Genomic DNA, 27,964 nt, shown 5'->3' with positions numbered 1-27,964 from the left:
GAGATCATGTGTAAATTGCATGGAACTCTAAGTTGACCTCGTCCGGTGCGGCTTCCTGGGGTAACTTACAGCCGTTCCTATTCAATCAAATTAGCACCGAGGAGAGTGCTTTTTGGATGGTAGGAAGAGGAGGGACAAGCCAACAATTACTACCTAAGGGCCAGGGGGAGACTATTTCGGAGACCAGCACTTTCTGGAACTCTGTGCAGGATCGGCATATGACCTTAGCTTGATCAAACTTCATATGACAAATTCTCGGGCTAGGCACATCTGTTCCGGGTGCTTTTTGGACGCTTTGCTTGGAGAATGAGAGCTGTCTGGGGGTTTTATGTCTAGCTCATGTTTAAGGATAATATTTGGCTGCTCTGGTATCTAGGGACTTAATATAATTAACATTAATTAGTTTATCTCCCAGACTCAAAGATGCTAGGGCAATAACCATATGTTCTTGTGTGTGACCACCTGCTGCTTTTGTCTCTATAAATACAGTTGTTGGTGACAATAAAGCCAGTTCTTGTCTGCCAGCACTATGTGTCCATTAGTTTCTGTGGGGAGCTATAATCGCTGAAGTGCGATTTTCTCCTGTAATAAGACGACTATAGACGGCGGTATTCAGCCTGAGTACTAGCCTCCATAAAATCTACTTCTAAAAATGGTATGTCATGATGGGAGTAATTTAATTCCTGAGCTGCCATACAGTCAAAGGCAACATGGCCCCAGTAAACCAATTTGGCAAATGTCTATGCGCTTAAACTAAAAAGAGTTATACCTGGCCCTATAACGGTACAAAACCACATAAAACCTGTACACGCGGATACTGTTGTACTCATAAGACATTGCAGAACATAAATACGTGTATTTCATTGCTGTAAAAGTCATATATTATGACATTCACAGTTAAAATACCATGCAGAACTAAGAAAATAACAATTCTTAATTTCTCACACCTTTTTAGATTTTTTTCATATTAAATTATGCTTCATATATAAATATTTGATGTGAAATTAAAGCCCTATTGCTTCTGAACAAAATTATATATAATAACTGTGGGTGCACTTAATATGAAAGAGGTAAATTATGGTTGAACAAACATACAGCTCAAATTCTAGGTTTTGTTTTGTTGGTCAGTACAATTGCCTCCGTCCTTAAAGGGTTAAAAAATAGATGTTTACCGTACTTATTTAAACACTTAGCTCTTTACCCCCTTAACACTGTTATGGTGTTCTATAATTATATTTATCTCTTTATTAAAGTTTTATACAACACATGACAAAAAGACAAGGAAGAACAAAAATATAAAGGGATTCCCCCCCCCCCCCAAAATAATGCATGAGTCCCAATATTTCACATTTTATAGAGAAGAAGAAAAAAAGATAAGAGGACATGGCATCCTATGCTGTCGGCAATTAAATGGGCTTAAAAGCCGTTGCGGCGGCATAGAACACTGTAATGGTTTGCAGACACGGTGGCCACAATTACTTAGCTACCCTGGCGATCCGATTCGGGGGGGGGACGGCCTAGCATCTCTACTTAAAAATAGCCTACTTAAAAGAGAATACTTTTAAGCAACTTCAAGTGAACGTGAGATGAAGAATTTATGCGTTTCAGCTGATTTTGACATATTGCATCTTGGCCGAGCATTCAAGAGAGCGCAGTGATGTATGTTAAACGATCAACAACTTAAACTAAATTTTGCAAGAAAGGATAGATCCCACTGGATTCTTTTTTCTTCGACAGCACATAAATGATTTGTTTCTAGCATAAGATTCTTGTGCTGTACAAGATGGAAAATATATATATTAAAACAGGAGTCAGTTCTCACTTTATTAACATGTAAAAAGCAGATAACTGATTAAATCTCCAAGGTCGGCGATGTGCACATGCTTTAGAACAGGGGTAGGCAACCTTTGATACTCCAGATGTTGTGAACTACATCTCCCCTGATGCTTTGTCAGCATTATGGGTGTAAGAGCATTATGGAAAATGTAGCCCACAACATCTGGAGTGCCAAAGGCCCTGCTTTAGAAGTTTGTTGTATTTATCTGACATATCATCTGGTGAAGGAACAGAGGTCCAGAATTCTTACATCCCCAGTTTAAATAAGGTCTGGATTTGTCACAATGTTATATTTAAGTTTTTAGTTGGTATGTACTCTGTCAGTTCAAATTCTTACTTGGCAACAGCAGTTCTTCTATAAGACAATCTGTTATGCTGACACAAATTGTCATTGGTCATTAAAGGATTAAATACATATTTCTGAGTTTGGTTTGGGCAATCACAAGAAATCTTACTGCTAGATGAATTTATTTAATAATGTGCTTATATATGGATACATAAGCGCAACAGTACTTTAATTGAAGGCAAGAATAAACTTTAAAATGGCTTTGAAGAAGAATAAAAGAGTGCACCAATTTATGCGATATGTAAGCATTTTTTTTAAATAGTGAGTAAATTGGACATGCAAGTAAAAGCTTTTCCATCTAATTTATAGTTATGTCATCATACGAATTTAACTTGCAGGCTTTGAACGAGCACATTTGGTTATATACTTCAAAAAGCACTGAAAAGAGTTCCACACAACTCCAGTCTTCTTTTCATTATCCAATCTGTACTAGCTGTTTATAACTCTGACATGGCCTTGGAATGCAGCCAATGCCTATACTACTATGCCTAAGGAGAGTGTAAGCAGCTGCAGCCTTGTAATTTAAAACCACTGAAGTTTCCTGGAGGACCAGCACTATATTCACGCACAATGAGAGCAAGACACAGCCGCTTGTTCCGAGCATTCACTTTCTTTCTGCATGGAAAACAAAAGGACCAACCTGAGTACATCCGGACAGGTCTAAGTAGATGAGTTTGTGGGCTCCTTTTCCTGATCCCAGGTACTGTAAACCTTTGTCTGTAAATTTCCTACTGTAAGCTAAGCTCAGATACTGCAGGTTAAAGAGAAACCTTAAGAGAGAAAGAGAAATGCATGCTAGATTTAAACCTGATATACGGTAAATTAATAAAAATAATACAAATAATAAACAAAAACTAGTGCATGGATACATAAACGGGAAATCTGTGCCAATACATAAAATTATTTCAACTTTCTACATTTTTCTGATCTGTATCAGAAAATGTGTGGCTTTGTTTCAAATGTGTTTCATGAGTCAGTCCATCAGAGATGAGCTTTGCATTAACACTAAAGGAGATTGCAGCCTATTCTCAGTGATGACTTCTCTACTTTAATATTTAACATTATTTTACTTTTTTAGTGTTTGTAATGTTTTCACATTACACTAACACAGTAACACCATTATAGATACTATAAGAGATTCATTTAATGGTTTAATAGTTTGTTTGTTTTTTAAGATTGCTTTACAAAGTGAAAATATTATAGAAAGGGTGAATGTTTCTAGATCCCATTACTGATATTTTTACTGTAGAAGTGGGGGAAGGGGAGACCATTCTGAACTGTAATTAGCTCCTCTTGTGCCAGGGGAACCAGAGACGGCTTTCCCACATACCCTTGCCAGAACACCTCAACTTACATATCAATGGCTTAACCTAAACAGAGCACCTCATTTGTTTAACAAGAATCGTTAAATCCAGAGATGTGTGACAATCCACCAGAGATTAATTTCAGAGTACTACACCATTCCTGGACTTCACCATGATGAGTTCACCTCATCATGGGGAACAGTATTCCTTTCTCTAAAATATCTGTAATTATACCCTCTAAAACGAATACCATAATATTCCAGATTTGATTTAGTCATCTTTCAACTGGCTTTCTCAAGGCATTATTGATTGCAGGATGTTAATTGTGTCATTTGTGAAAAGATCCCTGAAGTCCAAGAGACTCAGGAAGGAGGTCTGCACATTTTGCTATACATTTTTATAACGTGGTTTAGCAGTCTGGGGCAGAAGATCTGTACAGGTGTGTTTCACCTGCTCTCAGCTCAGACAAGAGGGCACCTGAATGTAAAGGTGCACACTGAACTCCTCAGTCTGTAAGTGTGAATAAGTGAAAGGGAGAACAGAAAAAGAAACCTTTGTGACACACGTATTACCTGACTGGCTCACTAGATCACCCCAGCCTCCCTCTAATGTATGCAACCAGGGTAAGGGTAAGGGTGTGTGGATGAAAGATATCACTTATGGAGTGAGAGGGAGCTTTCAGTTGATGCAGTTTGGTGAAAACTCTGTGGCTAGCTTTAAGTTGAACACTAGAAAACAACTTAAATGAATTGTAGCAGATAAAATATATATATAATATAGCGAATATTAGGTATGGGTCAGCCAACAACCTCATAACATACTGATGACATATTTGCTGAAATACCGTAAATCCGAATTTTACTCTGTGTGTTAAAGTGTAAGCAAGTCTCTCTCTCATGTATTTAATAGAACAATGCATGTTTTGAAGAACTCTGGAAAAAAAGATGTGCTGTTGCCAAGAAAGTTAGCCAGACAATATTTGCAAATGAATGTCCCTTCAACGCCCACATTGTGGTATTATCGGGCTTATCTAGTATAATATTTGAGGGGGGAGAGGTGGGCTTTTTTTGCTTGTGTTTTTTTGCTCAAAGTAGAATCAGGAAAAAGCTCAGTGTGAACATATTACTCATGTCTTACAGATTTTCTTTGACATTTACTGACCACAAACCTCCAATTTATTTTACAAGTGTCACATGCATAAGACCCTATGAATCCCTTGATTTTTCGCTGTAAAATTGACCTTAATGTTTTATTTGGCAAAGTATATGTTTTTGAGATGGTAGCACACCAGTACACTGGCAATGGCATAATTTTAATGGTCTGAAACACCAGTCTCCAGTATTTTGCAGTGTAAGGAAGTAGTTATATAGTACTGGAAAAGCTACAATGAAAACTAATAAATAACAGGGTTAGAAAATGGAAAAATTGAAACAGAAAGTGCACTGTGGATGTTCTTCTTTGCCAGGCACATAAAGATTAAGAAGAAGACTCTTTGTCCAATTTTAAAATTTGTTGGTTATATTACTAAGACAATAATACCTCACATAATTATGTGCTGAATAGCAAGTTACCTTGATATCATGCGTAATGATGCATTGGTTATATTGGTGTGTGATACATTCAGGTAGAGTAACCCTGGGCATCCTTCACAAATAATTTTCATTGATTCATCCTGAGTAAAAACATGATCATGGAAATAAATTAGACTATTCTGCTGTGAAAGGCTAGTATTCATCACTATTAACATTTACTCGTACAGCACCATTTAATGTGATAAGAGCATAAAGCGGATCTATCGTATTATTGATCTTATGAATAATAAAATCTGTTATCAAAATATTATACTATGATCTTGAATGGAAAAGTCATGCTGTTTATTAGTTACTAGTTTTTAATTATTAAACTCCAAACTCACTTCAGCCATCAGTTAAGTTCCATAGCAAGGATAGCCAATGCCCATACTTTAATCAGTAAGAACAGCAGGCTATTGAAAATAGTTTGTTATGCTTCAAATTCTGCTACCATGGCCTTACATTTGAAGTTTGATTTTATTTGACTTTGCAATTCCTGACAAGTCTTACTTCAGTAAATAATCCTAATAGTGAATAAATGTAAACATGTGACAGATGATGACTCATTTTGACAATCAAAGAAACATTTTATTGATTGTCTCTTGATATAGGGAAACATTTTTGTTTTGTTCATCCAAATAATGTATGGATTTAGAGAATTAGGATTATATATAAATAGATTACATTTTTCTGATATCCTTTAAATAACCACTAGTATTAACAAGATATCCACTACAGCTTGTTGCAGTGGTTGTGTTGCCTAGAGTGGCCTGACACCATACCCTAGATTAATATTACACCATTTACAAATGGTGTATTGATAATGCTGAATAACCATTACAACACGCTGTAGTAGTTATAATGCCAGGAACACCCTGGCTAGATTCTCCGGTAATAGGGGAAATGATGTGGCAATGGTGTAGCCCCTTACTTGGGTCCCTGCCAGGCTGCAATGCTCTCTGTTGATCCAGTGATGCTCTTCCGGCATCTGAAGAGCTGCAGAAGCCAGGACCATTGCCATTCATTGGCTGAGAGTGTCAGCTAACCAATGAATGCAATTCTGTACAATAAAAGTTGCTTAGAATTTACATTGACCAACCCAGGACTCTAGTTCTGGGCTGGCTGATTACACACAATGATGCTGCCGGAGGTAGAATTACACCTCCAGCAACATAGGGGCAAACTCCAAAGCAAAACACTGAACAAACTAACTCCAGGCCCCATGACCACTTCAAATCACAGAAGTGGTCATGGTGCTTGGAGTAACCCTTAACACTTCCATATTATCTAAAATGTCAATGGTGTTCAACCTAGGCAGCAATGAATATCTGAGAATGTTCAGGGCACATCTCTCTGAGCTATTCAATGTTGAACAGGTTGAACAAGATTTATATTAATACTGCAAAAGTGTTAATTCAGGATTATCCACACAGCCAAGGAGGGGTGGTCCATTGGTACCAGACTAAGTATTCCTATTCAAAGTTTTACGTTTCAGTTCCCGCTGATATGTACAAATTCAATATAGTATTTGCAGATGTTCTTTTCAAGATGAATTCACCTTTATCTACTTAAGTAATGTACTACAAATTATGTGAACTTGCTCTCGTCAATGCCAACAGGTTAACTAAAAAAAAACATACGAACTATAAGGACACTAAACTATACATCAAGAAGCAATACCAGTTAGGGTACATTTAGCTTCCATAACTCATAATTTCATTTTGTTAAAACATTTTATTTGGCCTTAAGATCATAAAATTCACATCAACAGGCACTAGGATATTTGGGAATCATTAAAAATATGGAAATGAGCAACTTGCCTGGCTGTGAGAATACAAAAAGGGAAAGCTAGGGAATCCATGCACAAAGATGCCATTGAATGATTTGAAAAATGGGTGGGACCAAGATATGTATGGATATAAGTCTATCATGTCTACTCACTCAATAACAGAATTGAGTTCCAGGCTTGGGAAACATAACGTGGATTCACCCTCATCTGATCATGCCCTCCAATTTCAAGTCATTCAAAGTGAAGGCTAACCATAGGAATTGCAACTGTTGTTGTCTGTGTTATCAAAGATGCCAGGTCAGCCATATGGATGGCCTGGAATTTGTGGACACATAGTCCAAAACAGCTTCAGTAACAATGGTTATAGAGGAAATGGCTTGCTGGACATTGCTGAGAAAGGTAGTTCAGAGTAATTAAAGTTGAACTGCTTTGTAATAAGGCAAAGTAAAATGGTCACAACGGAAACTGAATTAGAGTACTATTGTGTAATCCTCACAAAGCACCGATTTGCTTAGGTTAGGGGTCCTTGAGGATTTATGATGACAGATTATGTGTCATTCAGTTATCCTTAAATTACCTGCCTTACTGTTTCTGGACCAGATGTATTCTGTAAATCATCTTTAAGGGAAGGGTTTTAATAGCTGTGTATATACCACTGAATCCAGCACAATGTAAATGTGTTTTATGTGAAATGTAATATGTTAATATTTAACATCAAGTGATCAGTAAAATACATGTATTACTACCAATGCATTCTCTGTGTACATAAGAGTACAAAATACACAAAGCAAAAATGTATTATAATCTGACATCATCAGATTACTACTGTCTGTAAAAAAAAATCTCTAATAGGTTATGCATTTTTAGTCTTATCTAAAGATTCCAAATCACCTAAATATGTGATTACTTGTTCATCTAGAAACAAGATGAACATATTATCCACGCTATCGATGGACTAAAACTAAAAAAAGTTACAATATATTCTCAGTGTATTTTTAAGTTTTACAACAAACAGAATATCCAGAGATGCAGTAACAAGAGCCTTTTTCATTCTGCAACAGAGGTCAACTGTCTTCTGCTGCAATGGATAAGTGAATCCATATGTAGATCATACTAAACCGGAATATTTGTTTCTGGCCCTGACTCCAGAGTAAGTATTACATCTGCAATTTAGCTATTCCAAATTTGCTTTTGTTTTCACAAATAAAAGTTGCTTTAAAAAATAGTAATACTTACATTCAAATTTTGGCAATCTGACATATTTAAATCTTGCAGATTCTTGCATTCACCTGGAATAAAAACATAGATGGAAAATGTTAAATGTTTGTATTGGTTCCATAATATAAATTTGTTTTTCAAATGAACTTACAAGACATCAAAAGAACATAATCTATATATATTTTGTTTTCTTTCTTTCTTTCTTTTTCATTTTCACATTAATAATGATATTTAAACAGAAGACTTTAGTGTGATATTCTTTGGTGTCAATAAGTGTGAAATTATTTTACAATTTACTATGCAATTATGGAATTCACATTTTCTATCTTTCTTGCTGCTAAGGGCTCATTGCCTGGGTTGTGGTGGCAAAGAGATGCCCTATGCACAGAGTTGCTTATAACTGCACACTTTTGCTAAATCATTTTTTTTCTTAAATCACTGCGGACATTAGCTTTCAGACATCAAAGGAGGAATTTTACTACCTCCTTTGCCATCCGAGTCTTTACAGTTTGTGCATGTGGCTGGTGAGAGCACTCTGTGTGTCCCTACTTTGTGTGTCCCCTCTCTCTCTCAGTGAGATCCTGAGCCACACTTACTTGTGCACAGCTGGTAGCTGCATACAGCCATATTCAGAAAGTGGAGATAGGTGCTATAGACTTGTTGGTGGACCAATGTGATATACAAATGCAATTTGTTTCCTCTGTAATGGCATAGGTAAGCTAAAACTTGCTTGTGACATGAGGAGGGACATATTGAAGGGCATGCAATTTGAATTGTCTGTTCTCTGTATCTTTTTTGATTTATTTTCAAACATTTAAGACCTTAAGGTAAAAAGGTAATCCAGACACGGACCCTTTGCACATTTGTACAAAGAGGGATATCAACCACACCTAACTTGTGACAAATGTATTAGGTTCCCTATGTATTGGCACAAGTAAACTGAAAGATGTTTGAAAGCTATTTAGATGTTTCATTTTGTTTTGGTTTGATTTGACATCTTATTCATGAGTTCCATTTATCAGATTTAATAAATGGGACTGGGGCTGGGGGCTTAACTGTGTAGCCAACAAACCTCTGCAAGACAGAGGTTTATGGGATAAAATTGCATCCCAAAGATCAGACTGAAAAACCCATCACTGCTGCTGCTTGCCTATGAATTTTCAAACTTTTTTTTTTTTTTACATATTTTAAATATCATTATTTATACAATGCATGCATACAAATAGGGGTAATTCCAGCCTGGAGTGGTCCTTGAATGTTCTTATTAAATGGCAGGGATGTGAATAGCTCATGGACTGCTATTCCAATCTTTGGTCAGTCAAGTAAAGCTAAATTCAAAGCAAACAAGTTTTAATTTAATGAGTAGGGTACAATATCACTGCGAGAGGGACTTGGGGCATGAAACACGTTCAATGTGTACATGCTGTGCTTTTCCCCATGTCCATTTTACTTTAAGTAGTACATTCATTTACGTTATTCAAAGAGGTATTGAAGGATCCAGAGTTGTGCACAATATGGGGTTCTTTAGAAAAAGGACCAGCTCCTACTCCAGTTTACTCAGAGTGAAATCTGATAATAAATCTAAAATAAAAGCCAGTTCTATCCGTATGGCATTTTTAATAGGCACTGGCTGTAAGTTGTAATTTATTTTATTATGTAAGCTTGCAAGCAGGACTCTTAAAATTAATTTTGTTAAACTTTCTCTGTCAAACCAAGTATTTTTTTATCATACCCTTTACTTAACATGATTTGTGCAACAGAATGTGTCAGCACAAGTTAAATAAATTAAATGCATTTGTACCTACTTTGATTTTTGCTCAATGCATGTTTTCATTTAAATGATTGCAATTACTATTGCGCAGTTCTCTTTTGGTGAAGCCTGCAGATTGTGGGTTCCTAAATCATAGGGCAATATTCACCTTTAATGATAGCTACAGTTTTGAAATAAAGATGTAATTATCTCTTCCAGACCAAAATCCTACCAGCATATTTCCATTATAATCCCCTCTTTTAAATTCTGACATAAAGCAGACTCTGAGACAGAATGCAAACCATGACAGATAACATGTTGCAGACTTAGGGCAACTTTGAAATTTTACCCAGATGAAAAAATATTTTATTCTAGGTTGGCTTTAGAGAGGTTAATATATTGAGCTGTAATTTACATCTTAAAACTAATTAACTTTCTAACCGCCCTTTCCTATGCATGGTTCACTGCTTTAAAAAAAGAAAGGAAATGCATCATGTATTTGGGGTAGGATAATATACAGCCTGTGACCCTTGTTTTATTTAAGCAATCTTTTATGTTCTGATGCAGAACAGAACCCACATGACATATCATACATTATTTATATAGCAGGCAGAGTGGACCTCTTACAATCTAAGGGAAAGGATGAGCTGCCAGATGTTATATAAATTACTCTAAGTATTCTGTTGTCGAGATGCAGGGAGATAAACTCCTAAGATCTTCAGGATTCTGTCAGGAACTCTCGATCTTATATAGATAGGGATAAAGAAGAGAGCTAATGTGTACTGTAGTTTGTAAGTTTGTTTGAACAAGGCTCTCTTCACCTTCCGTCCAATACTCCTATTTGTAAAATACTGCAAAATATATTGGTGCCAAAAATAAATATGTTAAGATAAATTAGAATAACAACAAAAACAACAGTTGAGAAGACAGTGTTGAGAAGTCAAATGAAGTTAAATGCGTAGCAAGGTAAATTATTTGTCATGAATTCAGCGCCTTCCAGGTGCCAATGTACACATATCGACACTGTGCATAAGGTTTGACACAACCAATACTATGCGCATTGATGTTGTTAAGACATCAATAATGACATGTAATGCTTCTACTCACAAATTATTCGTATGCTCCAAGATCTGGGTCATATGTTCTTGTAACCGAGCCAATCTGTGTTGATTAAACAACGCAGGTTGCATATATTTTGGCACCATTTCTGATGCAGGCTGATGGTAGCCTGCCTGGATTTATTTATGGCCATTCTGACCACCTCCTCACCCTGTCCCGGTGTCTGTAACTCGAGAGTGCATTTTGTTTGTGATGTGTTATTCTGGTTCTGACTTGGCCCTGATATTTGACTACTCTGATCTCTGGAATCCTTAATTTTGGCTCTATTTACTCATCCATCCATTTTTTTCTGATCACAGATCAATCTCTGCAAACTATACTTGCCATGCCAGAACAGCTTGTCTTCAGTCTGAGGGTCAGGCAACTGGGATTCAGGCTGAAGCTCCTGTTCACTCTTCTCAACAGCCTAGTGCTTCAGTGAATCTCACCCCTCCACCTTGTTATACTGTTGTTATACCCTTCCTTACCATCAGGAAAACTTCTGTACTTAAGTCCGAACTCAGTTCAATGTCCCCTAAACAGCTTCCTTTCAGGATCCTACTTCCTGTGCCTCTATTACAAGGGTTCGGTATTACACCAGACTATAGCCATCGTTGACTCTGGTTCTGCTGATAACTTTAAAGACTAGAAGTTTGTGACATCTCTTTCTATCCTGCTTAAGGCCATTGATGCCATAGATGGACCCTTGAGTATTCTGATGAACATTCCATGAGACTGAACCTAAAGATCAAATAGTATATATTCATCCTGGCTTATATTAAAGTACAAAACAAATGTGATATGATGGAGGAATAAACAGCTCAATCAATTATGTTAAAAACATTAAAGAACAGAAAATATAGTCAATAACCAGAGAGAGATTAGCTCGCTCAATCTGGTATTGCATGGGTAATAAATATATTCAGATCAGATTCCAAGGGCCAAGTATATTGCAGCTACACTGGTCTTAATGAGCTGATCATAGAAATATCCCTTAGGAATATTTCTCGTTAAGTCCTTTAGGGTAGACTGTGTCAAGTGTCTTAATCCAGTATTGTTCTTTCTGTAATAGAAGCTTCTTGCGGTCACCACCCCTTATTGGCAAAGGTATGTGGTCGATTGCCATAAACTTCATGGAGGGAAATGGATGGTTAAAGTCAAGAAAGTGTTTTGCCACAGGTAGGTCAGAGCCCTTGTCCCTGTAAGCTACACGTATACTGGAGTGGTGGTTGTGGATTCTCTCTCGTAGTGGCAAGTCAGTTTTCCCTATGTATGCCAGTCCACAGGGGCACAATAGTTTATATAAAACAAAATCAATTGTGCAGGTCAATCGATGGCGGATTATGTACTTCTTCCCAGTGTGGGGGTGTGTGAATGTCTTGGTAGGTATCATATGGCTACATGTCACACACCCCAAGCATCTGTAGCATCCTAAGTTCTGATGTTTGGACTGTGGGTTGTAGCAGTGGGTAGGGTCTGTTTTGACCAATAGATCTCTGCGGTAGCACATCATGGGTGGGTTTTTAAACAGTTCTGGTAGTGTGTAATCAATCTTCATGATTCTCCAGTAATGATCCAGAGTACTCTTGAGGTGGTGTGACATTGTAGTAAATTTCGTTGGAAAGATAAGTCTCTCGGGTTTTGGGTGTATCTCTGGGGTTTTTGTCATAGCATTTATCAGGTTCTCCCTGGAGTATCTTGTTGCTATAGTCCTGTGCTTGAAATTTATCCCACATTTCCTGCAGTTGGGTTTGGGCATTTTTTAGGTTGGAATTATTTCTAGTAACTAAGAGTGGGAAAGTGAGTTCATGAGATGTCTGGGGTGATGGCTTTTAGCATGTAGGATGGTGATTCTGTCTATCGGTTTGCTGTAGAGGGTATATGCTATCTTACCGTTTTCTTTATACAGGCGTATATACAAGAAATCGACTGTTAGGTTGTCTGTCGTCATGGTGAGCCGGACTGGAGAGTCCAGGTGATTGATCTTATCCAACATATGTACAGTAGAGTCAGGCGTGCCATTCCATATCATAATGATATCATCGATATAGCGTCGGTAAAAGGCTATATTTGCTTGAAAGGGTGTTAAGATGTTCTCCTGTTCATATATGTACATGTAGCCATTGGCGTCCATTGAAGCCATGGCTCCCCCCATCGATGTGCCAGATATTTGTTGGTACCACGTCTTCTCAAATCTAAAGTAATTAAGACTGAGGAATAGTTGTAATAATTCCAAGGTAAACTCTATTGGTAGGCCCACATAGTAAGAAGAGGTGGTCAGGATTTTGCGCATTGCCTCAATCCCAGCCCTGTGAATTCTGATTTTATAGAGGTTCTCAACGTCACATGATAAATAGTGCAGATGGATCCAATGTGGAAATTTCTTGGAGAGAATTGAGTAAGCTTGGGGTATCTTTGATACATGTTGGCGATTTTTCAATCGTTTCTTTGAATAGATAATCCAGCCATTTTACAATTGGTTCAAGGGCTCCTCCGATTGTTGAGAGATTGGTCTTCCAGGAAGAGATGTAGAGTTCTTTTAGGTAATGTGCAAATGATTGGAGTTCTGGGATGTTTCTGGAGTAGGTACTGGAAGAGTTCTTGTGAAATATATGTTGCATCAATGTCTCGTTGGAGTGTGTTCCGTATGGTCAACATTATGCTGTCTGTTGGATCAACTGGAAGCTTCAGGTATGTGGTGGTGTATTGAAGCTGTGACAGGATCTCTTCTCTGTAACTGTTTTAGTTTAAAAGAACTATGCCCCCTCATTTATCAGCTGGACGGATTACCAGTTCTGGATCTTTTGCTAAAGAAGCGATAATTTTTCTTTCCTCTTTAGAGATATTGGTGGTCTGTTTCACATGTTGGTTGAGTTGGAGTTGAGTCTCTTGATTGATAGATCTTAGGAATGCTTTAATAGTCGGATGGTTAGGGAGTGGGTCAAAATAACTTTTTGGTTTGAATCTATTCTGGATATCTCTGTGTTGTTCTTGTGACTTTTTGAAAAAGTCCTTTAATCGTATAAATCGTAGATTTGTAAATCTCTCTGTAAATCTTTTTTCACTCCAGCTGGCTGCATTCCAGGGGTTAATTGTAAGTACGCAGGCTGTATACGATGTGTTCATTATTGTTTTATGTTATTTAAACACTGTTTGTTGTAATGCACTGTATCCTGACGAAAGTTTCAATAGAGAACTGAAACATTGAGTTAACTTGGCAGATGCCTGAATAAAAGATCATTTTTTTTTCACAATATTTCTAAGTCCTTGGAGTGCTATCTTCATACCATTTATTTTATATATATATATATATATATATATATATATATATATATATATATAGATAGATAGATAGATATATATATATAGATAGATATATATATATATATATATATATATATATATATATATATATATATATACACACACATTTGTGCTCAAACGTTTGTATACCCTGGCAGAAATTGTGAAATATTGGCATTTATTTAGAAAATATTACTGATCATGCAAAAAAAAAAAAAAGGTTACTTTTCCACACCTGTGGCTTTTTAAATTGCAATTAGTGTATAAATAGTCGATGAGTTTCTTAGCTCTCACATAGATGCACTGAGTAGGCTAGATACTGAGCCATTGGGAGCAGAAAAGAACCTGCGTAACAAGGTAATGGAACTTTATAAAGATGGAAAAGGATATAAAAAGATATCCAAAGCCTTGAAAATGCCAGTCAGTACTGTTCAATCACTTAAGAAGTGGAAGGTTCGGGGATCTCGATACCAACCAGGGTGAGGTAGACCAAGAAAGATTTCAGCCACAACTGCCAGAAGAATTGTTCGGGATACAACAACAAACCCACAGGTAACCTCAGGAGAAAAACAGGCTGCTCTGAAAAAGATGATGTGGTTGTTTCGAGGAGCACAATACGATGATACTTGAACAAGAATTAGCTGCATGGTGGATTTTCCAGAAAGAAGCCTTTACTGCGCCAATGCCACAAAAAAGACTAGTTACAATATGCCTGAAAACACCTTGACACGCCTCACAGCTTCTGGCACACTGTAATTTAGAGTGACGAGACCAAAATAAAGCTTTACGGTAACAACCGTAAGCTCTATGTTTGGAGAGGGGTCAACATGGCCCATAGTGAAAAGAACACCAACACCACTGTGAAGCATGGTGGTGGCTCACTGATGTTTTGGGGCTGTGTGAACTCTAAATCTTGTGAAAATTTATGGCAAGATAAATGCAGCATGTTATCACAAAATACTGGCAGGCAATTTGCATTCTTCTGCACCAAGGCTGCACATGGGACACTCTTGGACTTTCCAGCATGGCAATGACCCAAATTGACCCTCCAGTGGTTACAGCAGAAAAAGGTGAAGGTTCTGGGATAGACATCACAGTCTCCTGACCATACTATCATCGAGCCACTCTGGGGAGATCTCAAATGTGCACTTCATGCAGGATGACCAAAGACTTTGCATGACTTGGAGGCATTTTGCCAAGACAACTGGCCAGTTATAGAACCTGAAAGAATAAGGGGCCTCATAGACAACTATTACAAAAATACTGCACGCTGTCATTGATGCTAAAGGGGGCAATAGACAGTAGAACCAAGGGTATGCAGACTTTTGAACAGGGGTCATTTAGTTTTTTTTCTTAGTTGCCATGTTTTGTTTTATGTTCGTGCCATTCTGTTATAACCTACAGTTAAATATGAATCCAATAAGAAATAAAAGAAATTTGTTTTGACTGGTCACTCATGTTTTCTTTAAAAAGGGTACATATATTACCAATTCTCCAAAGGTATGCAAACTTTTGAGCACAAATATATATATATATATATCGCGCTGCCCTGCAGCAGTGATCGCTCTGACAGGCTGTCAGAGCGAGCACATGTGCTGCAGGGACTCACGATCCGCCTCCCTGCTCTTCCGTGTTCTGTGAGAAGTGCAGGAAGACAGATCAGTGATGATCTGATTCCACTGTAAAAGAAAAAATAAAGTTAGTTTAAAATCCCACCCCCCTTTACGCATTTAATTTTATTTTATAAATTAATTTCAATATATTAAAATAATATATTTAGCTAGCTGGGGTGGGTGGAAGTTAGTGGGGAATTAGGGAATTTGGTGCTAGGCTAGCTAGGGGTTGATGTTAAAACAATTTTTTAAAGTTTAAAAAAATGTTTTAATAAAGTTTTTAAAAAAAGGAAAAAAATCCCACCCTGCTTTACCCAGTCCTAATAAATAATTAACCCCTTCCTTGCCAGTTGATCACTACCTACAGTGATCAAAATACAGATCACAGTATTATACTGTAATCCGATTTTTTTTTAACCCCTTAAGAAAGTTTAGGAAAGTTTAAAAAAAATAATAAGCAAAATAGAAGTTTCAAAATAGTTTTAAAAAGTAAAAAATACATTTAAAAATGCTCATTACCACTACACCTGGAACAAACTAGAGAAAAAAATGATCCCACGCTAAGGTTCAAAATATGCCTTTTGAATTACCCCAGGGTGTATCCTTTAATAAATAGCATGCATTTGTGGGGAAGTTTGAAAAACCAATCAGCTAAACCACTCCAAAATGGAACATGGACACAGCGTAAAATTTTGTTTTTTGAAAAAAACTGGAATGACTGTGTCTTAAATGTGCCCCTTCCATGTCCACATATACCTGGCAAAGGTACATATGGGGGTATTTCTGTACTCAGACGACATAGCTGAGAAACATATTAAGTATTATACAGTCGCAGCACGCATAAGGTCACTTTGTGTGTCAAAAAGGCAGAAAAAATGCTTATTACCATTACACTGATCCCACGCTAAGGTTCAAAATATGCCTTTTGACATACTCTGCGATGTCTTCTTTAAGAAATGGTATGCCTTTATGGTGTAGTTGTAATATGTAGCCTGCTCAAGTGCTCCAAAGTGGGACACGGGCATAAAAACCCTCCATGAAAATTCACACTTAAAAACCTAAGCTTGTCACGTCTTCACAAAATAGTGTCTAGGTCATACATTGGGCATATTGTTTTACTCAGAAGATGTAACTGAGCATAATTTGGGGATTTTTATGACAGTGGTACATATTAAGTGTAAGAAATACTCGGCAAAAATGAAACATATATGTAAAAATGCCATTCCTCCCCGCCCCACCACCACCACAAACATTGGCATGAATTGGTGAAAAAATGGTGACAAGTTAAGGCACAATATACACCATATAAGATACCCTGGGGTGTCTGTTTTATCAAATGAAAGCCCTTTGTGGGGTTATTTGAACAGTCACCCTACTATAATACCCTAAAATGAGACATAGGCCCGTCAAATCCATCTACGAAAATTAACTATAGAAACTGAAATAGCCTTGTCTCTTATATGGCATTGTAGATTTACAGAAAAGTGCCAAAGGCATACAATGGGGGTATCGTTTAGGGATCGACCGATATCGTTTTTTTTTAAAGCCGATACCGATAATGTGTGAACTTTCAGGCCGATAGCTGATAACTTGCCGATATTCTGTACATTTACCATTTTGAAAATGCACAATATATACATGCCACATGTAGTGGATGCAGTGTGTTTAGACAGGGGAGCTGTGTGTGTGTGTGTGTGTGTGTGTAGTGGATGCAGTGTGTGTTTGTGTAGTGTGTATATATAGTGAATGCAGAGTGTGTATTTGTGTAGTGTGTGTATAGTGAATGTAGTGTGTAGTGTGTGTATAGTGAGTGTATTGTGTATAGTAAATGCAGTGTGTATAGTGGATGCAGTGTGTGTATAGTGGATGCAGTGTGTTTGTGTAGTGTGTGTATATAATGAATGCAGTGTGTGTAGTGTGTGTTTGTGTAGTGAGTGTATATAATGCAGTGTGTGTATACAATGCAGAGTGTGTGTAGTGTGTGTGTGTGTGTGTGTGTTTGTTTAGTGTGTGTATATAATGAATGCAGTTTGTGTAGTGTGTGTTTGTTTAGTGTGTGTATATAATGAATGCAGTGTGTGTGTGTTTGTATAGTGTGTGTATATAATGAATGCAGTGTGTATAGTGTATGTTTGTATAGTGTGTGTGTGTTTGTGAAGGGATGTAATTTGTGTAAAATGGGCAGGAGGGGATGCATTTTTTATTTTAATTGTATTTTTAATATTTATATATGTTTTATTTTTTGTCCCCCCCCTCCCAGCTTGTTACCTGGCCAGGGAGGGGGGATATGACAGTCCCTGGTGGTTCAATGGCATGTACTGAGCTGTTGGGGCCGGCAGCAAGCTGTTACTTACCTCCCAGCAGCTCCCCTGTCTAACTCTTGTGGTCTGCGTGCCGCGCGGAGTGTTGCCATGGTAACCTGTGGCAACGCTCTGTGGCCGAGGGACTCGCAAGATTTGACATGGGAGCTGAAGGAAGCTGCTGGGAGGTAATTAACAACTTGCTGCCGGCCCCTCCAGAACCGCTGGGCTTGTAATGGGCCCGGCGGTCCTGGTATGTATTATCGGCAATATCGGTATCTTTATTGGCCGATACCGATATTGCCGAAAATAATGAATATCGGCCGATAATATCGGTAAAACCGATAATCGGTAGATCCCTAGTATCTTTATACTCAGCAGATGTAGCTGAACACAATATGGGGTTCTGCTCAGGATTAGCACGCACCAGCTTTACATAATACAGATTACAAAAACCTTGTTAAATGTGTACATGCCAAAATAAAGAAAAAACACAGTTTTGATTGGCGATGAAATGGCCAAGTAAAAAGTGTCAAACTAACCCTAGGTAAATAGCCTGTGATGTCTACTTTATATAAATATATACTTTTGTGTGGCATTTTTTTCTGTGATGGCTACTAAACCTACAAGACAAACATACCAACTTCTAAATTTTTTGCAAATTGAAATGTTATTTTAGTCCATGTATTTTGTGACCTGTAATTTTCAAAATAAGCTGAAATCCTATACATATGATGTACTCTATAAATCAAGACACATAAATGAATTTATGTTGAATTACTTTTTCTAAGCTGGACATATTATGCACACACTATTATTGCAAAAACTGTGAAAAATATGTATTTTTAGTTTTTTCCATTTTTGGCATTTTTTTTTATAATTAATGAGAATGTATCTATGTGTATGTGACATCAAATTAAATCCCTGTTTGCCCTCTAAAAAAACGATGTATAATATGTGTTGGTGAAATAAATGACAGAGATGCAAATTGCGTTTGAATACAAACAGCAAAAAAATGCAAAAATGGCTTGTGTCCTTAAGCGTAAAACAAGCTTCTGAAGCTGTGTCCTTAAGGGGTTAAAGTTAGAAATGAAAACTTCTTGCATATGAAAACAAAAAGATTGTGCTACTCAAGGTTTGCAATATGGTTTTCAAGACTTAAGGGTACACATCTGGAACATCAATGACAAAACAAAATAAATAAAAAAATATATCATTAACAAATTAGAGAAGAGTCCTGGGCTTTAGACATTGCAGTAAAGAGGGGTACAGAACAGGGTAAAAGAAAAATAAATAGACTTATATATACATACATTCCTGTGAGGATGTAAATACAGTTCAATGGAAACAGATAGCAATTCTTTCTTATATGCAGAGTATAAGCTCATCTGTGGCAATGGCTAAATACTCTTGTTCATAGAAAAGATTCATATCATAACTGACTTTTTGTGAAAATTGGTGTGATACAATAACATAGATTGTGGTTGACAAGGTGCTGTCTGACATTTAAGATGGAAAAAATAGGATCTTTCTTTTAAATTCTTATTAAACATTCCCACCAAATATAACATTGAGTACCAAAAGTATTAAGACAGGGCTAAAACCTACCATTATGTTGTGAAATAAACTGTAGTAGAGAGTATTTACTGGGACGCAATATTTATGCTGTCTCAAATTATTTGTTGTTGATGAGCAGTGATGGGTGAGGCCATATATCTTGTCCTATTGCTGGTCTGTGAAGGAGGCAAAAACAAAGCCCACGAACATCAGCCGGGATGTGTGTGCACTATTTGAGAACAGTAAGGAATAAATCTTGGATACTCTATTTGTCAGATTATACATTAATATCATCAAATGTTGTATAGGAATGTAAAACACACTGTCATTGAGGGACCTCACTTGGGATCACATAAAGGCAGAGAGTCCCGAAAAAGTCACGGAAGTCCAGAAATCTATACCATACGCGGCACAGCTAGGGGATACAAACAAAATAAGAATGCCAAAACAAGATATCAGAAATAATATTTCATTTAGTTGCTAAAATGTCACTACAGCTCTTTTGTTGCAATAGCAATAATTGGGAATACATGATAATGCATTATAATTTAGCAGCATGAAGTCTGTAAAATGACTAACTAAAGTTTATTGCAAAATATTTTATTTTCTTTCTTTTTCTTTTTTCCAGAGAAGGGATTCCAAATAACTCAACTGGGAATTCTGGTTTCAAAGTCCAAATCCATTGTTATAAAGGGTAATAAGGGCTAGCTGGATGTCAGGATGCAAGTGGTTACCCTTATAATGCTGTTATTCTTTTTCCAAGCATCTGAGCTTAAAAAGATAAGACGGAACCACAGAGGAAACAATGACAAACCAAACAAGCCTAAGATATTTTCTAGCACAGTTAAACGTTATGCTACAGAATCCCCTTGTGATATATACACACATCTTAATGAAAAATACATGGACTGCCAGGAGACGAAACAGACATCCATCTTATCTGAGTGGCCAGAAGACTTAATTCATATACTGTTGGCTAGAAACCGCATTCGTATCTTGAAAAACAATGCGTTTTCTAAATTTAAGAACCTTAAGAGCTTGGATTTACAGCAAAATGAAATATTAAAAATTGAGACTCAGGCCTTTTCTGGTTTGAAGAAACTTAAAACTCTTTTATTGCAACATAACCGAATACATGTCCTTTCAGAAGAGGTTTTTATTAATATGCCACGGCTTACCTATCTTAGACTGTATGACAACCCATGGGATTGTAACTGTGAGTTAGAATCGCTGGTCATGTATCTTCAGCTTCCAAAAAACAGGAATTTTGGAAACTATGCCAGGTGTGTGACTCCAGCTGAGATGACCGGTCAGAAGTTAAAAGAAGTCACATCAGAAGTGATATGCCAGGAGGACATATCAGTACCAAGAGAACAGAAAGACCCTAAAGTAATTCGACCCTCAGTGGATTCATCAAAGTGTCATCTTTATCTACACCCAGTGGTAATGCTTGACTGCCGGGAAAAAGGTTTGTGAACATAATTCTTTTAACAATTCAAAATATGAATATCGAAGGAATATATGATCACAAAAGTGTTTAATATATTATATTTAAATGTCTAAAAGTGTGACTCATTGTGGTATTTTTTTCTGGATTTTTAACTATTTTCTGCAATGTCAGACCTTACACTATACCAGGGGTAGGCAACGTTTGGCACTCCAGATGTTGCAGACTACATCTCCCCTGATGCTATGCAATCATTATATAAGTAAGGGCATTAGTCCATAACATCTGGAGTGCTGAAGGTTGCCTACTCCCACACTATGCCAATAATGAAATCCTGAGGGAAGCAATGGGAGACACTCATTACGTTCCCTTTAGACAGTGGTGTATTCTGGTTTTGTGCTGCCCTAGACATGACACAACTCTGGCACCCACTCCCCCCCTTCTAAATTTATCTTTCTGTTTAAAACCAACACGCTCTTTACCTGACAGACACACGCCCTCACTGATGCATACACTGACATACGCTCACTGACAGATACGCAGTCATTGTCACACACACTGTTTAACCAACACAGACTTTCACTGAAACATACAAACTCACAGACATACACGCTCACTCACTCATTCACAGTTACACACACTCACTGACAGACACACACACACACTTACAGAAATGCATACACACTCACTGACAGACATTCACTTACAGACACACATATATATATATATATATACTCGTGAGAAACACACATACACTCTCACTGAGAAACACACACACACATACACAAACTCTAACAGACACACACTAACACATTCACTAACAGACATACACTAACACACCCACTAACAGACATGCACACACACATACAACTACTAACACACTCACTAACAGACACACATACAATAACACACTCACAATTTTTAAAAAAAAAAATTATTTCAATCCACCCAGCCTCCCTTCCTTTGGGAGTGCTGGAGTGATCTTCCTGCTCAGCTCCCTCGTTCGCCGCATAGTGATGCCGGGGCCGGAGTGACGTCATATTCCGACTCCGGCAATCTCTGCAGGGTGCGCGAGGGAGCTGAGCAGGAAGAGCTCTGGGGAGAGTGCTTCCTCACTGCCCGCCTCCAACATCAGAAGATGCAAGCCTCAGGGGGGCCCTAAGATGGCCCGCTCTTGGGCCCCCTAGGACTAGAAGCTGACATGGCATTTGTGGCAATAAACACAGCGCTGCCCTCAGACAGCATTGCCTTCTATAGATTGTAAAGGTTGGTCTATTTTAAATGTACAACAGAGTAATAACCTGGATATTCCTAAACTGGACATATTATACACGTTATTATTGCCAAAACTGTGAAAGAAAATTTTGGGGGGGTTTTTTTTTTTTTTTTTTTTCTTCTTTTTTTCTAATTAATGAAAGTTTATATATGTATATGTGACATCAAATGAAAGCCATTTTTTCCCCTCTAAAAAATGGTATACAATATATGTTGGTGCAATAAATGAGAGAGGTGCAAATTGTGGTTGAACACAAACAGAAAAAAAGCAAAAATTGCCTGCGTCCTTAAGGGTAAGTCCAGCTTCTGAAGCTGTGTCCTTAAGGGTTATTGCACTCTTGAAGACACCCAGTACACTGGATGCCACTAATCTGTGAATACTTGTTTATTGGTTTATTGACCAAAATAGTAAAACACCAGACAGGACAATTAAAGTGTAAGGGATAAAAGAATGTGAATTCCAATAAACCAATAGTAAAACAGGGACATAAAAAAAACAACAACAAAAAACAACAAAAAAAGAAACTTCAGTAACAGAAAAACGTTTCCTGACTGTAACAAGATGCTTCTTTAGCCATAAAATCAAACAAACGAATTGTGGTTTAAAAAAGTATGGGAATGGGGAAGGCAAAAGGTGAGCAACAGCTGAACCTTTTCTTAACCCATTTAACTTTTGTTGCTCTACACCCCAAAGATTAACCTCTTCGGTGCTCATGCCTTTCAGAATGGATTCCTTATATATACTGTATCCATATAATCCGTACCCTTTTATTACATACATCAGATATGTTTGACTACATCATTTATATGTGTATTCGAGCTACGCATGGCTAACTTAGTGTTGTGTTAGTTTGTTTTTTGTTGTTGGTTTTTTTTTGTTTGTTTTTTTACACATTAGCATTAGGCATGCTTACAATAAAAATATAGGTTTATTATCCTAGGCATTTAGATCATCAATTGCCTAATCCTTTAAGTAGAAGTAACTTAATTGGGGGTGAAAATATTTCTTATACCGTTCATTTTTTGTAAATGTAAATTTTCGAGGTATAGAGTATTGATATGAGTTAATCACATAATAAGAAACATATGCAGGCAATATAAACATATACAGTTGAAGAATGATCCGAAGAGAGAGTGACTGTACTTTTTTTTTTAAGTAAATGTAGAAACTGCCCAGGAAAATGTCTCAAACGCAAGAACTGATATAAAGAAAAAAGAAATATCTAAAAATATTACTTGCAACTTGCATTATGAGAGGAATTATAAAGGCATAAGATTAGGTATTAGGCATATATTGGTTTCAGCTCTACTAGCCATTAGCATAATAGTAAAAAAAAAAAAAATATTGAGAGCTAGCATGTGAATAATAAAAGAGTAAAAAAACACTGGACAACTCAATCACAGTGCACTACAGCGTTATATACATAGAATACTAAGCATTAGGTCTGAACAACAATAGTCACACCACAATTAATAAACCAAAAAGTCTAAGTATTGCTGTTAGAGAAACTGCGACAAAGAGCTTTTAAACTAGCTCGGAATCGGGCCAAGATGGTCACTTGTCAGCCCACACATGAAATTCAATAACAATAAGATAATAAAATATAATAATATGCTTATCATTGTCAAGAAGACACACTCGTGCCTCTGGGGTTAGATGCACATTTAGACTTAACTAATAGAGCTAATTGACAGGTAAAGAAGTGAGATAGATATTCTACAAACTCCTTGGCTAGGCAGGGTTTGTGGATGCTTGCAAAGTCCATCTAGGAGAACAGTGCAGTGGCACCAAGGTAAAGAATCCCTCCAACCCCAGGCCTGTCCAGGAGCCACCTCTTGAGTCGGGGGTTTGCATAGTTCAGTTCCTTCCCTGTAGGGAAACTGCAGAAGGGCACAGAGCATCATCGAGTAAGATGCCGTCTGTGTATTTTGGGAATTCTCTGGATGCATGGGTGGTGCGGTATAGGCATATGAGATGATAGGTTGTAGCCTAAAAAAAGGCCAAAAAGCGTTTTAGGTCTCCCTTTTTAGGCAGTGAATCTGCCAAATGTTCCTCCAGCTCTGCCTAGAATTACTAGGCTAAATATGGTGATTTCAACTTAAGCATCTTTGACACACATTATTGGCTGTATGGGAGGGTATCCTGTTTCACTTGCTTTGAACTGTAGTTCAAAGTTGAAGTGAAGCCAATCTCAGAACTTGCTATTCATAAACTTCTCAAAGAGATGTAATATAGCTCAGTGAGAAATGTAAGATTGACCAGCATTTTTCATGCATGATTTGTCTTTAAGGGTTCTCAAGGAGAAGCTTCTGATTGGACACTCCCCAGGACAGATGTCGTTAATGGACAAAAACAGGAAGGCTTACTTGAGCTGCAAAAAATACTTCTGAAGCTTTTGCAAGCAAACTTTGTTATACCTCCACAAAAAAAAAAAATGTATGTTGTTGGGTGATGGAGGGGATATCTACAGAACTTTTTCTTTTTTTTGTATGGAGTATCCCTTTAATAGGAATAAGTGCCGGAAACATATTGTTACTGACATTTTAGCATGCTTAGCTTCTTAAGTCTTCCACTTAAACCCAGAGAGGAACTGGTACTTACATTATCTGTGTAAAACTGACTACCAGCATGACTCATTCTATAGGTATCCATGTAATAAAACTTCAAATGTTTTATCTGTTAAATATATAAATATATAAGGAGAGCCCAAGTATTTATTATCCAGGGAATAAATATACACCATAACCACTTATGTCACTGTCAGAGTTATGATGCAAGGGACGGCCAGTTTCTGTCTCCCTCATTGTTTTCACTAGTGATGCAGTAATCTGCCCTCCTCCCTTTGAAAATCACTGGGGATGTAACATTTTCTCCTGCTCTTTACAAATACATTGCATTAGCACATTATAAACCAGTTAAGTGACTATATAATATGGGATTGCTGCTATCTTTTTTATTAGAGTGCTTGTACAGCAGCTCTACGTATATAGAACTGAAAGTAACTTAACTAAAACTTAACATAAATTTGAATAGAGTTACTTTGCATTTTAAAATGATATTCAGAGCCCCATGATATGGTTTTGACAGGAGGAACCTAGGTAGCAATAGTAAGCCAAAAGTAAAGTACCAAATAGGGATTTAGCGAACTCGTAGTCAGGGGAAGACAAGGTCAGTTGCAGGCAGCACGGGTTCATAAACAGAGTAACAGGCAAATAGGTCAAAGGTAAGGAGACAATAGGAATCACAGAAGTGTATGTGCTGAGAGCATAGTAGAACTGAGCACAGAGATATGGTTAGATGTCATTATATAGGGGAGAGGTTTCCACCTCTTCCACACCATTGTTTAATTGGGCTCTGTCTTTAATGTCCCCTGCCCTTTGGGCACGTGTGCGCTATGATGTCATTGTGGGGCAGAGATTCAGCCCCCTTTGTACATGGCAGGCACTTTATTGAGAACCACAACAGCAAAGTTTCGACCCCAAAAGGTCTTTGTCAAGCTGACAAACACCTTTTGGGGTCGAAACGTTGCTGTTGTGATTCTCAATAAAGAGCCTGGACCCCTATTATTTTACTAATGTTTGGAAATCTGGTGTTTGATTCCGGCTAAGCAAGCACCCTGGCTCAGATTTGTGGGAGTGAGTGCAGTTCCACATATACTATTCACCCTTTGTACACAGAACTGTTCCGCATTGTGGGATAACTGCGGGCTGCAGCGAGATGGGCAGCCCTTATGTTGTACAGAACAAAGAATCCACCCCCCTTTGTTTATGGTGAGCACACCTGAACCTTCGGCATGCACCAAAGAGGGACCACATCAGCCACAAAGTGAAACACGGTGAGGGAACCCCAGATAAGTGCGAATGGTGATTGTGACACCCTGTAACCACTAACGTGCATGGTGGCAGAAGTATAATGCCAGAAGTACTCCCTCCCAATGGAAACATTTATTTTAGTTAGCTGAAGCTCACCAATCGTCACTCCCTGCCTCTCTGAAAGCCAGAATTTCCTTGCCTGAGTTAAGCAGGGGCTGGGGATGGGGTTTAGTTCATTGGCTGAGAGTATTTAGCTGATGACCTGGCCCTGCAGAGCTTAGCTCACGAGGAGTACCTGGCTCTCCAGAGCGGAAATGAGAGGTGGGGAGTGAAACCTGGACGGATTCAAAGTAAGAAGTCAAATCATTCTAAAATGGTCTAACTGCTTACATTGGGTTGCCAGGGCACACCACGCACCATAACCAATACAGCTAGCTGTAGTGCTTTTGGTGCATAGAGTGTTCTATCTATTTATTTTATATGGATGTAATTTCTATTGAAAACAACTGGAGTATCATGATTTCTGTTCATGGCACAGATTACCAACAAATGAGTAATTCAGAAGTATCTCTATATTCACATAGACTGATCTATGTGTGTGTATTTATTGTCTCAGTTCTGCTGCCAGTTCACCACAAGTCACAGTTAGTTGATTAAATCTTTAAATACAGTAGGTTTGCTGTATGATAAATGCATACAACTCTGACAATGTACATGTGCAGCAATCTTCTGCCCATAGAATCCTGACTCAGCCATGCACTCACCAAAGTTATTACTGATGATAATATCTGTTTGGCAACACATCATTATTTACTTCACACTACATTATCTCTACTTGCTGATAGTGTGCATGCTACTTTATTAAAACAGACATACACAGGAACTGGTAAAAAAACAACAACAACAAAAAAAACGATAATGCGACCAGAAGTAGATATAAAAACTTGGAATAAAAATACGACACTATGTACAATCAATGAATATTAATAAATCAATCAATAATCAAAGTCCATTGGGAATAAAAGATAAAAGTTTTGTTCAGGTAGCAGTCCATTTGAATCAAATACAGTCAGGTCTATAAATATTGGGACATCGACACAATTCAAATATTTTTGGCTCTATACACCGACACAATAGGTTTGAAATGAAACAAACAAGATGTGCTTTAACTACAGACTTTCAGCTTTAATTTGAGGGTATTTACATCCAAATCAGGGGGGCTGGGGCTGGGGATCGGGCAAAAGAGACAGACAGGGGCTAATTTTGTATGGCTTGCAAATTATGTTATTACTATCCAAATGGCCCTTGGCAGAAAAAAGGTTCCCCATCCCTGGAATAAAGAAACACTATAGGGTCAGGAACACAAACATATATGCCCCATAACATATAACACCCTATAGTGTTAAAATCACTATCTAGCCCCCCCTGTTCCCACCCCACCCTCCTAAATATAGTTGAATCTTAACGTTATTCCAGTCTGCCGGTGCTGGATTTGATCTCAGCCAATCACAATACTTTCCCTTATGGAAGCATTAGATTTGCTGCGACAGAGGCAAACACAGCATCTCCTCATAAAGATGAATTTAATCAATATATATCTATGGGGAAAGTGCAGCGTGTCCATGCACAGTGTGAAGATGTTGAATGTCAGTGCTGTACACTGTGCAGCACTGCCTCAGGAAGTACCTCCAGTGGCCATCTGAGGAGTGGCCACTGAAGGTGTCTCTAGGCTGTAATATAAACA

General features: G+C 37.6%; 2 protein-coding genes across 2 annotated transcripts in view; one reads left to right on the top strand and one right to left on the bottom strand.

Moving 5' to 3' along the window:
- The window catches only part of FBXL13 (F-box and leucine rich repeat protein 13), a 263,465-nt gene that overhangs the window by 113,262 nt on the left and 122,239 nt on the right, over positions 1-27,964 (bottom strand). Inside the window, exons 10-12 of the mRNA XM_063448155.1 lie at positions 8,083-8,135; positions 5,058-5,158; positions 2,823-2,952 (exon numbers count right to left, since the gene is read on the bottom strand). Coding sequence (XP_063304225.1) covers positions 2,823-2,952; positions 5,058-5,158; positions 8,083-8,135 — 284 coding nt within the window. The remainder of the gene's footprint in view (positions 1-2,822; positions 2,953-5,057; positions 5,159-8,082; positions 8,136-27,964) is intronic.
- The window catches only part of LRRC17 (leucine rich repeat containing 17), a 40,170-nt gene continuing 14,873 nt past the window's right edge, over positions 2,668-27,964 (top strand). Inside the window, exons 1-2 of the mRNA XM_063448152.1 lie at positions 2,668-2,882; positions 20,314-21,153. Of these exons, the coding sequence (XP_063304222.1) occupies positions 20,406-21,153 (748 nt within the window). The 5' untranslated portion in view covers positions 2,668-2,882; positions 20,314-20,405. The remainder of the gene's footprint in view (positions 2,883-20,313; positions 21,154-27,964) is intronic.

Source organism: Pelobates fuscus, chromosome 3 (genome assembly GCF_036172605.1).
Source record: "Pelobates fuscus isolate aPelFus1 chromosome 3, aPelFus1.pri, whole genome shotgun sequence".
NCBI classification, from domain to species: Eukaryota; Metazoa; Chordata; class Amphibia; order Anura; family Pelobatidae; genus Pelobates; species Pelobates fuscus.
This window is presented reverse-complemented; position numbering and strand designations above follow the sequence as displayed.